The following is a 12,757-nucleotide window of genomic DNA, read 5'->3' on the forward strand; positions in this document are numbered from 1 at the left end:
TGATGGTGGTCCCGATTTACGTTTGGTCCCGTGTTACAGTGTCTTGCGGGTGAAAGGATTGCGCTCGCCAGCGTTGCCTGCTGCATGCGCGTCGATTGGCTCTCGCGTTGCCCGTAGAATGCGCGTCGATTGGCTGAGGGCTGAAATCCCGCTGCTTTACTCGTCCGTGCCATGCCCTGTCTTTGATGGTGGTCCCGGCTTGCATTTAGGCCCGCCTTGCAGCGTCTTGTGTGCGTGAGCGGTTGGGTTCCCCATCTCTGCTCGTTGGGTAAAGTGACGCAGGCCTGTGCCCGTTGGGTAAAAGAGAGTAACATGGGCACATGGCAGGTGAAAGGTGCACAAATACTTTCTACTCGGCCTTATTTGTTCTGTCGCTGCGACTGGGCTGTGTGTTCTGGTCCCGCTTGTAAGTTCAACCGGTAGAAGCGGGTCGGTTCATTTGAAATTTACAGCGCCTCGGTGCCTGGGTTTGTCAGGGATGCACTGTGATCACGTTCGCTGAACCGTCGTGGTGGGCGGGTGCTCAACCCCACCTTCAGAGTTCGGCTTGCCTCTCCCCCTTTCTCGTTGCTCACTTGGATCATCTCTTGGCCTGACTCCGCCTTCCCATCCCCACGGTGGAGCGCGAGAAAGGAGGGCGAGGACGAGATGACGACCGGGTCGTCCGTCAGCCTCGCTGCAGGGGAGCAGTCGGCCCGCGGTCGCGCGGTGCTGTCCGGCCTGCCGGACACGGCCGGCATCGTCCTCGTCGGCGATGGGCCCCGTCGATGTCGGCCCCCTCGGCGCTATGAGGTCCGTCCGCTCGCCTACCTGGTGCGATTGTTTGGTTCATCTCAATCGACATTGATCTGATTTGATTTTGATTCGTGCTGGCAGGGGTGTGCGGTGCGTTTTATGGTGCGATGGATGGCGCTGGGGCAAGGGCGGCCACGGCTCGCACAAGATTCAGCTCCTGCTCGTGGAGTTAAAGGCCGGTGTTGGGGTCCTCAGCGGCGAGGAGGACGACACGTCGTGTGTACGCAGTGTTCCTCCCGCTCGTGGAGTGAGCGTTTTGGACCAGCCTCGAGGGTGGCCGTCCGGACGGCAACGAGCTTCGGCTCTGCATCCAGAGCTGCAACTCCGGCAGGCACGCCACTTCTTCGCCCCTCTCAGTCGCCGGTGCTTTTATTCTGTGTATGGCGATGGGGTTGCTTCATCTGCTCCGTTCATGTCGTTGAGGTTTGTTCTTCCATCCTCTTCCTTCCTTTGCCTCCTCAAATTCTTCTTTGGTCTTACTCCTTATAGTAGATTTCTGTCCTCCGTAGGTTTTGTGATGTTTGCCTGTTTCTCGCTCTCGAGTAGGTCCCTGCGTCAATCTTGCCTTCGGCATTGAGGTGAGAAAATTAGCCCCACCTTTTCTTGCTGCTCTACTGTTCGGTGAAATGCTTGTGCCCTGATGGATTCCGTTTTTTCCCCTTGGTGTTCCTTCGCGTCCTGCTTCTTGCCTGCTTTGCAAGTCTTTGTTTCACCTGTTGGCTCGGTTCAGTTGATTGTCCGTGCATGGGTATGTTCTGTATACGATGCAAATTCGGAACAATGGATTTGGTTTTCTGAACCACAAAACTTGTCTAGCTTGAATTAGCAGATTACACCATGAAAATACATACTGTCCTTTAAAAAATACTGTGTATTAGTACCTCTTTAGACCCTGCTGCTTGCGATCTGAACCAGGATATACTTTTCTACAATTTAGATGTTATATCAGTTTGCAGATGAGTTCGTGGCTAATACTAGCATTGTGAATTTTTCATGTTTGTCTTCCTTCCTTTCAACCTGATGCATGTCAGCATGTGCATAATGCTCGTTTGTGACTATTCTTTGCTTTCTTATCACATCTACGCCATGGTTATGAGGGATAATTTTAATTCTATTGCTAGATACTGTGTTTGAGTTTTATCCATCACCGGAAAATGGTATCAAAAGGTCTATGGTTAATTGTTCAGACACTGGAGCAGAAAAGGCTATAATTTGGTCTCACTTTGATTCTGTTACGACTAGATATCAAGTTTATAGCATGTGAACTCTAAAGAGTAGCAACTAAATCTTGTGCTCAATCACTGCCTACCCTCCTGAGAACCAGAGCAAAAAATGTATAGTCTACACAAATTTTAGTTAAGATTGTATCCAGATCATATGGTACAGATATTGCCTCGCTGATACTGACGCTTTGCTGAACCTGGACTTGTAAATTGCCCTGTATCACCCTCACACAGGTGGATCCTCGGTATACAAATTAGTACTTAAGCATTGGCTTTTCTGAATAAGAATAACGGCGTACATACCTGAAGAATTAAAACTTGCAATAATATATACTTCTACTTTGTACACCTGTCTGAGAATGCCATAAGCCTTGTTTTTACACCTCTTGAAATTTCTCAATCTATTTATGATTCTGCACAATTTTTAGTCTATAATTAATTTTCCTGTCAACCAGCATCCCAAGCAAGCAATATCAAGGTTGGTTAGCACACGTCTTACACTTCCTATATATGATATGGTCCATATATGCACATTGCACGTAAAAACTTGAGTTTCATGCATAGATTTTTTAAAAATAGCTTATTTTCTATTCGGGCACTCTTCGTAAAAAGTACTGCATATTGAAACTTATGCATTATACCTTGCAGGTATTGCAAGGCGCATCATTGGACTGATGTACCAGAAAGGGTAGTGCCACTAGAGATAATTATTCCAGATCACCTTCTACTTCTTGATGGAAGTCATTATCAGAATGTATGCATCATCGTGGTATTTACTCATGTACTATACTGTATGAAATTAAACTGAGCTAACTGAATTATCTTTGAAAAAAATATTAGACTATGTGTATATTACCAAGTGTGTTCTTATTTTCCGCTTTTCAGGTAGTTGTTATAGGCGAGAGCAAAGTATTAATATTGCTGGTTTGTAATATAGAATAATCCTTATGGTCAGATTTGGCTAAATTTTTATGAATGTTGGCGCCTGAGAGTGCCCAAATTTGTGTTGGATTTGATTAGTATGTTGTATGCTTACTATGTTCCAGGAGGATCGTTCTTTGAATACATTGACAAACATGTTCTGCTTTTAATGTTATTTCTGTACATAAAACGTACCAAATTAAGAACTAATGTACCCTTCTTACTTGGAAACAGCTTCTAGGACTAACCGATGCTAAATTAAGAACTAGGATTTGGCAGCAGGCATGGTCCGTCCGGCATGCTATAGCCTTTTAGGTTGTTATTGTTTACAATTAGGTTATGCTAAACCAGCAAATAGAGCTTCACCATTTAAAATTTTGATCCACCAATGGTGCTCCAGTGATTTCTACTTATTTTTTGTTGTGTCTTGGTAGTTTGATAAAATAGGGCATGATTTTCATATAGTTTTGTTACATGATATTACATTGGTTTTCTGACAGATTAATCCATCACAAGCAAAATAGGAGACAAGGCATCATGAAGCAACTATAGCAGGCTATGACAATTGGTTGTAATAAATAAATGGAGAATACCCACTGACAGAAGTTTTTGCGCTAAATATGTAAGCCATCCTAAACCCAATAAAAAACAAAAGAGAACAATACCGAACCTGAGTAGTATTTCAATTTTATCTCATATTATTTCATATATATATCTGTCATCAGATAAGTATATTGCAAATAGAAGGGTTAAAAACAAATGTAGAATTTCTGCCAAATGAAGCTATGCAATATATGGAACTAACTTGCAATAGGATCCCATGGGATTACAACTATGCGAAGAACAGTCTGCTAAGAAAGAAATTCAGTCCAGTCAAAACGAAAATCAGTCTCTTTGGCGTCAGATTGAACATATAAATGATGAAGGGGGTGCCAGGCAGGCTCGTTGCATCCACGTCCTCGCTATTCCTCGCTATGAATAGTGCAAAGCAGCTGGCGAGCGAGCGAAAAAAAACAAGCGAGAGATAGATCCCTGCAGCCACCGCATGCTTCCTCCATCTCTCCCCTCCCGCACCATCCACTTCCTCCCTCTGCGCCGCCTCCTCTCCTCCCGATTTGCCTCCTCCTCTCCTCCTCTCGCGCCTTCTCTCATCTCCACCTCCTCTCCAGCTGTCGCCGCTGCGCCAGGGCCTCGCCTTGCCCTGCAGTTCCTCGTGCGCCTTCTCTCATCTCCGCCTCCTCTCCTGCTGCCGCCGCCGCGCCAGGGCCTCGCCTCGCCCTCACCGCCCACTGGTGACCTCCCAGCCCTTGTTCTCCGCCTAATCCTTTTGCTTCTTTGTACAGGTAGGAACATGATACTACACTTGATCTTTTCGCAAAATAAAAACTGCTTGCAACAGAGATGATGCGTCTAATTTTAGTTAGCTAATGCTGATGCTATATGGGATTTTTTTTTGTATTGAAGGAACTGTGTACATAATGAACCATATATTACTAATCCAGTGATTTCTGCTCATTACTAATCTAATGTGTTGTTTACTTGTTATAGACACTGCTGCATTTGTTGTCCATTTTGCCATCGTGAGCTTCAGGTAACTACATGTGCAAATATGCCAATGGATTACATCCTCAGGATTAACAAGTTCATGTGTGCTGCTGCTCTTACTATCTATGTGGTAGGCTGGTCTGAACGCGCTATTGATGGCTTTTTCCTCTGGAGTACCAAGAAAAATAGCAGGTAACAGAATTTCACTTTTTGTGACTTCTTAAATGTTTGTTTCTTGAATGAGTCCACTCATTTTGTATTTCGCTATGCTATTGAAAGTTCTGTGATGCTTACTGTCTAGCTGATTTTTTTTGTAAATCAATAGTTAAGAAGATGTTGATTATATTTAGTTTGTATGACAGTAAAGGATGTATGTTAAGTGGTAAAAAAGAAGTAACATACTAATTAGATTATTTTATATTTGTATTTGCTTTGCCTTTTATCTTCCTACAATAGTCAGTTGTTTTTGGCACTCTGTGCAAGTGGTACATCATCGAAAGACATTGGATCGCTGTTTTTTTTATTTTAATGATTTTTGTTTCAGCTACCCAATTTTTGTCTTGATGGTTGTCTAAGATGAGTTTCACTTCTTTGTTCAGATCATCCCTGTAGTAGAAGCCATGCAAGCGCCATGTAAAATGGTTTTGAATCGGAACCGAAGCCATCTGTTGGAAGTAACATCTGTAGGGACTGAACCTGTATGCCACTCCCAGTAATATAGAGTGAAGGCAATAACAACATTGTTTGCTGTTGGTTTATAATCGGTGAGTTCCTACTCCTTGGATTCACCTGTTTATTGCCTGCACACCTTGGCTAGGATATGTTGTTTCTTAATATTACCCGCAAGTCTGAATCTTTTAATTATTTGTACAATATTTTTAATTATAGGAGTATTGGCCATTGTTTATTCTTGGTATGCACATCAAATTTTCAGATATTCTTAATTGTGGATGTACCTTTAGGCTTTCGTGAAATAGATATGTATCATATATTGATGCGTGTCCTAAGCAGCAGATCATTACTATAGTTTATGTAGTGTCAAAACCTTACATTATGTGCCTTCTTTTAAGTTTTCACATAAAGCTAGGGTGTTCCTCTGTTTAGAGAGTTTGGATAGAAGGCAATACTAAACTGCTTCCGTTTATTGTCTCGATATGATCTTTTAACATTGTTTCTCAACTGTGTTCAATCTGGCTTATCAATAAAATATACTCACTGTCATGCGTTCTGCCTTGATCCATTCCCTACGCTTATTTGGTTGGGTTAGTGCAGGTAACTGGCCAAGCTACTTGGCTCACTTTCGTTGCCTTTTGCGGGTCCTTTTGTGGGATGTTGTTGTCATTCTGGGCCTTAATGCTCGGAGGAGGGTCAGGGGCATTTCCTTCATGGGAAGAGGGGCATCTGTGAGGGTATTGGCCAGAAGTAGGCAAGGTAAAAAAACTAGGTTCTATCTCTGCTACATCTGATTAGGCAACTAAATTTGGTCCCCTTACTCGTTTCTTTTTCACTTACTGTATGTGAAGCGATACAATTTTATTTTCATTACTGCATCTTAATATGTTTTAGCGATTGGTGAATGCACAACTTTAGCTCATAAACTAGATGGCAAATGCTAATTCTGATGGGGTTTTTGCCACTTATTGTTTTGTGGTTGTCTAGACAGCTGATGGCATGCTTCTTTCTTGCTAATTGCCAATTCTTTTGTATAGGGTCCCTCAGCTACTTATGCTTTGCTAGACAATGAGGGTATGTAGATAGCATGTATGGTTTTCACATTGTTTTGTGCAGATTGAGATGCATCACATGATGTTTTTCTTTTACATTTATGGATATTACAGAGTCCTTTCCTTTTCTATAAGGGGCAGTAGCTGTGCCATTCGATTCGAAAGACAAAGAGTTGATCACAAAGGGGTAGCATTCAGGACCTTTCCTTTTCCACAAGGGACAGTAGCTGTGCCATTCGATTCGAAGGACAAAGATTTGACCACAAAGGGATAGCATTCAGGATATATACACAAAAGAGTATGAAACCAAATTATATGATATAGTTAACCACTATTTATATTAACTTCTTCTGTACACAATGTTCATGAGTTCATGTATTTTATTGTGTCACTTGTGTTTACTCTTTTTTTAATGCAAGTTTACAGCTACTCGGAGTTCCTAATTGCAGACTCAATTATCTTGACCTATCGATGATCTAATTTGTGGCATTATTACCTTAAGAAAATATTTGCATTTAGTTTCCTTTATATAGGAGTACAAGTTCTTACCAAATGTATTCAAATATACGATTATTGAAAAAATGGAAAATATTTTCAACACGAACATGGTTTTAAATGGGTCTTTGCGCCATTTGGCGCAACTGGTCATCTAGTATATACAACAGACTGTGCGGTTCCACCCAAGGTCATTACCATGCGGCCCGCTTGCGAATGATCTCTGTGCATTCATGTCGCTCTGTGCTTTAGAGCGAACGTGACTGGATGTTCGCGGTAGACCAACATGACCGGATGGGAGGGCAGCGCCACTTCAACGCGGATGCCCAACGATCAAGAAGCCTATTTCCGGCTATTGCTCTGCATTGAAGAGGCATCGGCCTGCCTTCCCCGGCTATTTAAGCGGACAGACATCACCATCCAAACTCATCTCTTCTCGTCTCCTTACACCGCCCACTCTCATCTCCTCCCGCCCAATCATGGCTTCAAAAATCAGAAATAGCGTCGAGGAGGAGGTGAAGGAGGAGACGTCGTTAATTGTCGCGTGACATGTTTGGCCGCTTCCAGCCGAGGTCCCCGCGACTCTGTTTCCAATGCGCCAAGGTGGTTGCGCCGCTAATGCAGCCTCGGTGGTGCCCGGTGAAGGAGGAGGATCCCCCACATCCTCCACTACCCTGGACGCGGCGTCGGCTCCACATCGGCCTGCCTTCCCAGACTATTTAAGCGGATAGACAACACCATCCAAACTCATCTCCTCTCGTCTCCGTATACCGTCGACTCTCATCTCCTCCCGCCCAATCATGGTTTCAAAAATCAGAAATAGCGCCGGGGAGGAGGTGAAGGAGGAGACGTTGTTAATTGTCGCGCAGCATGTTTGGCCGCTTCGAGCCAAGGTCCGCAGCATGTTTGGCCGCTTCGAGCCGAGGTCCCCGCGACTCTGTTTCCAACGCGCCAAGGTGGTTGTGCCGCTAATGCAGCCCCGGCGACGCCCGGTGAAGGATGAGGATCCCCCACATCCTCCACTACGCTGGACGTGGCGTCGGCTCCTCATCCTCGTGCACGTACACGTCGGCAGCCGACAAGGCATGTCGAGATCGGCAGAACGCGGCGCCCCGAGCGACGTTCGCCGACATCGTGCCGGGATGGGACCCAGGGCTCGCATTGCCCTAGGCCGACCATCAGTCCAAGACGATAGCGGAAACGTCCGACCAACGTTGGTACTGACTGAGCGACCAATTCGTCAAAGAGATCATCACTATATACGTTTTGCGGACACTGGCAATTGAAAAGTTGAGTCCGAAGCACACACTACGGTCACGGAACTTAAAAATACTTACGGTCGTCATTATATACGTTTTGCGATGATTATACGGTCACTGGCTCAGTGTAGAACTTCGTATTTTGACATGTTGACCGGTCTAGTAGCACCTACCACAGCCTCTGACTTGAGGGTCCCGCATCTCAGTGATGGATGACATGTTGACCAGTCTAGTAGCACCTACCACAGCCTCTGACTTGGGGGTCCCGCATCTCAGTGATGGAAGAAAGAAAATATCTATACCTACTAATAAAGCAAGGTGCGTTTCTCCTAATTTTTCATCCGTTCACCTCATATTATATTTTTAAATTTTTTTTTCTATCCGAGATGGTACTATTTTTCTGATCCATCCTGAAAATTTATACCAAAAACTTTTGGAAAAACCGTTTGGGCCAGATTTGCAGCGCACACTTAAGCCTGCTCTGCGCTGCGCAACTGGTTGGGCCTCAGCCTGCTCAGCCCGTCCGGGTCTCTAATTGACGCACACGGACGTGTCAAAAATTAGAAGCGAGAAGAGGGACTCGAACCCAAGACCTTCCACTTATTAGTGGATTCAATGCAACAACCAACTAAGACGACTAATTGCTGTGACTAAAATCAGGTTGTACTCTATTTCTATGATCTTAAATGGGTAGTAAAACGGGATTGGGCCTTGGCTGTGCTCCAGCTGCTGGGCCAACTCCACTAGCGCACGCGCATCATTAATGTATAAAAAAAATAAAATTCATAATATTAACATTTGTGAATATTTCATGTTGAATAGTCCCATATGGCTCCCTTAGACTGATTCTCACCAATTTATATACGTTCAACACCATTGTCTGCTGTGAGCTAATGACATGTAAGATGGGAGATGCTTTGCACAACGGTTTTGGATTGTGAGCTGGATATACAACGAGACTTAAGAAGGTGTGGCGCTGCCTGCGAATGGAATGGTATGGAAAATGTACGAGTTCACGTGTGTGCATTGCATGGAGCAAAGAGAAGGAATAAGACATAGATAGGCCGGATACATACGAAATAGGAGGCGTGAGCGGTCGTGGTCGAGCTGGTGCAGGTTGCCTATTCGACGTCGTTCTCGCCAAGTCCACCCTGCACAATTAGCTCGGCACTCTGCATCCGGCCCCATCTCTACAAGCGGCATTCCACTGCCTGCCTGCATACTCTTTGCCATCGACAACTTGATGCTCTGATTGTACTAACACAGACTGCTAAGGCCTCCGTCTCTCTGATAAGCAATACCAGGCGCATGAAAGATTGTGTTTCTTTCGACCATCCTAGGTACTTATACCTTTGTTGATTTTGTAGTACATGAGGCTGTACAGTCGAGCACTAAGCTTTATTGGTTAGGGATGGAAAGTCGCGTAACCTTACGTAGGCCTTTACGTACTTTAGCATTTTCGATTCTTATATCTTACTAAATTTAAATACACATCAGTTTTCTCTCCAGTTGCAACGCACGGGCATATGCACCGCTTCTCATTGGCGTATGATGCAACTGCCAACTGATTAATGAATTTGATCTGAGGCCCGTAGAGGAATCAATCATCTACAAAAAAGATCCAGATGTTTGCTCGATTGATTTTATTACGGTTATGCTAAATTTCAGGTGCCTCGAATTTTCAAGCTAGCACTATACATATGTTTCTTCGGTCTGCTTGAAGGATCTCGGTTCATTAAAAAAAAGTGTTAACTAATTTGACCCGGCTCCCGTGATGGAATCAACCATCTGCAGAAACATCCAAATGTTTGCTCGACTGAATTTTATTACGATTTTTCTAAATCTCAGGCTCCTCGAATTTTACAAAGCTAACAACATAAATATGTCTTTCCGGTCGGCTGGAATGATCTCGATTCATTAAAGAAAATAAAAAGAGAGTTGTCCGGTTAAGATACCAAAAAATGTATTACAACCGTCACAATGACACATAGAAAACAACACCGGTCAATCTGGACAGCCACACAAAGATACAACAACAACAAAGCCTTTAGTCCCAAACAAGTTAGGATAGGCTAGAGGTGAAATTCATAAGATCTCGCAACCAACTCATGGCTCTGGCACATGGATAGCAAGCTTTCACGCACCCCTGTCCATAGCTAGCTCTTTGTCGATACTCCAATTCTTCAGGTCTCTCTTAACGGACTCCTCCCATGTCAAATTCGGTCGACCCCGCCCTCTCTTGACATTTTCCGCATACTTTAGCCGTCCGCTATGCACTAGAGCTTCTGGAGGCCTGCGCTGAATATGCCCAAACCATCTCAAACGATGTTGAACAAGCTTCTCCTCAATTGGTGCTACCCCAACTCTATCTCGTATATCACCATTCCGGACTCGATCCTTCCTCGTGTGGCCACATATCCATCTCAACATATGCATCTCCGCTACACCTAACTGTTGAACATGTCACCTTTTAGTCGGCCAACACTCCGCGCCATACAACATTGCGGGTCGAACCGCCATCCTGTAGAACTTGCCTTTTAGCTTTTGTGGCACTCTCTTGTCATAGAGAATGCCAGAAGCTTGGCGCCACTTCATCCATCCGGCTTTGATTCGATGGTTCACATCTTCATCAATACCCCCATCCTCCTGCAACATTGACCCCAAATACCGAAAGGTGTCCTTCCGAGGTACCACCTAGCCATCAAGGCTAACCTCCTCCTCCTGACACCTAGTAGTACTGAAACCGCACATCATGTACTCGGTTTTAGTTCTACTAAGCCTAAACCCTTTCGATTCCAAGGTTTGTCTCCATAACTCTAACTTCATATTTACCCCCGTCCGACTATCGTCAACTAGCACAACATCATCCGCAAAAAGCATACACCACGGGATATCTCCTTGTATACCCCTTGTGACCCCATCCATCATCAATGCAAAAAGATAAGGGCTCAAAGCTGACCCCTGATGCAGTCCTATCTTAATCGGGAAGTCATCGGTGTCGACATCACTTGTTCGAACACTTGTCACAACATTATTGTACATGTCCTTGATGAGGGTAATGTACTTTGCTGGGACTTTGTGTTTCTCCAAGGCCCACCACATGACATTCCGCGGTATCTTATCATAGGCCTTCTCCAAGTCAATGAACACCATATGCAAGTCCTTCTTTTGCTCCCTATATCTCTCCATAAGTTGTCGTATCAAGAAAATGGCTTCCATGGTCGACCTCCCAGGCATGAAACCAAACTGATTTTTGGTCACGCTTGTCATTCTTCTTAAGCGGTGTTCAATGACTCTCTCCCATAGTTTCATTGTATGGCTCATCAGCTTAATTCCACGGTAATTAGTACAACTCTGAACTCCACCTTGTTCTTAAAGATTGGTACTAATATACTCCGTCTCCATTCTTCTGGCATCTTGTTTGCCCGAAAAATAAGGTTGAAAAGCTTGGTTAGACATACTATCGCTATGTCCCCGAGACCTTTCCACACCTCAATGGGGATACAAAGATAGATAATTTTATTTTATTTAACTTTTCTATTTAGTGCTACGGGACTATAATAAATAATTTATTATCTTTTTATGAGAAAAATACGTGACTGATATGTATTTTTCCTAGACTTTGGCATGTGTCTCCCTGGCGCCGGATGACATTTTTACGGAAAAAAAATACGTGACTGATGTTGCACTCATTGGCGCTTTTGTGGAACGTGCTAATCCTGGTTTAAGCCAACTGATTAGCTGTAATGATTGCTACGACGATAAACATCGATGACTGTTTGAGCAAATGGAATAGACAGACCCGGTCGCATACTACTATACGTGCATGTGCATGTGCATGTTGCATGGGTTAGCTGTAACGAAAGAAACCCTTTTTTTTTTGTCAATTTGAGATTGCTTTTACCACGCTCGTCGCGTGGTAAAAAAACCCGTCTCTAACGCAATGAATCAAGAGGCTTGGACGAGCTCATTGGATTGACGAGAGCTACTACGTAGAGTACACGCGAAAACAACAAAGAAACTTCAAGGAAAAGACACTATCCAAAATGTAAAAGATAAATATACAACATCATCGACAAGAGCTACTACATAATTATTTTTGAATGTACCGTCATTGTCGCTCGCTAACGTTGGACGCGAGATTGAACATAATTTCATACAGTGTGAAATAGGGTAACACCGTAGTTCACGGACTCAATATTTGCACCCCAGATTTAGGCTTAACACATACTCCCTCCATCCGGAAATATTTGTCGGAGAAATGAATATATCTTGGCCTATTTTAATTCTAAAAAACTATATTTTTCCATTTCTCCACAAGTATTTTCGGACGAATGGAGTATGATACATATAATATTATAATATAATTTTATTGAACGTTCCCTAACTAAATCCATCAATGAAAATAGTGCGATGAGTATGGAGCCTGTGCCGCATTGGTGGGTGTTTTGGTGAACAGGGCAACTAGCCTTTTTTCCATAGTGATTCATTAATTTTCTCTCCCGTTGTAACGCACGGGCATTTGTGCTAGTAAATTCTAATAAAACAAGGGCAGATGGATGATCGAACCAAAGATCTCTCGGTGGCGACTCTCGGGCGACACCACCACAGCCAACGCCAACTACGAAACATTTTGAGACCCATTATTTTATCATATAATGGACAGTATACATTTCCTATTCCTTGCATGCCAGCTCGCACAGATACAAACCATTTCAGGTCGTGCTATTCTTCTACCGTTTTTTTCTTTTTTTACGTATTTTGTATTTCGTTTTTTTACTTTCTTGTTTTTCTT

The 12,757-nt window shown here is 43.7% G+C and overlaps 1 protein-coding gene across 13 annotated transcripts; it reads left to right on the plus strand.

Annotated features, from left to right (window-relative positions):
* The first annotated feature begins 478 nt into the window (after positions 1-478).
* On the plus strand, positions 479-6,651 carry LOC123110381 (uncharacterized). 13 transcript variants are annotated; one of them, XR_006453367.1, is made up of 10 exons: positions 496-792; positions 877-1,218; positions 1,305-1,373; positions 2,667-2,772; positions 3,440-3,561; positions 4,488-4,530; positions 4,619-4,676; positions 5,084-5,248; positions 5,757-5,915; positions 6,323-6,651. XR_006453367.1 is itself a non-coding variant. In XM_044530875.1 (4 exons), exons 1-4 carry the CDS (start codon positions 755-757, stop codon positions 3,461-3,463), a joined length of 525 nt encoding a protein of 174 aa, XP_044386810.1. In that variant the 5' UTR covers positions 479-754; the 3' UTR covers positions 3,464-3,727. The 13 variants fall into 13 exon arrangements, 4 of the variants coding, with proteins under 4 accessions (XP_044386810.1, XP_044386824.1, XP_044386816.1 ...); XR_006453380.1 differs by lacking the exon at positions 6,323-6,651 and adding an exon at positions 6,194-6,230 and having other exon boundaries at positions 484-792; positions 4,488-4,676; positions 5,752-5,915; XR_006453378.1 differs by having other exon boundaries at positions 485-792; positions 4,488-4,676; positions 5,752-5,915; positions 6,350-6,651.
* The last annotated feature ends 6,106 nt before the right edge of the window (positions 6,652-12,757 follow it).

This window comes from Triticum aestivum, chromosome 1B (genome assembly GCF_018294505.1).
Source record: "Triticum aestivum cultivar Chinese Spring chromosome 1B, IWGSC CS RefSeq v2.1, whole genome shotgun sequence".
Taxonomy (NCBI): Eukaryota; Viridiplantae; Streptophyta; class Magnoliopsida; order Poales; family Poaceae; genus Triticum; species Triticum aestivum.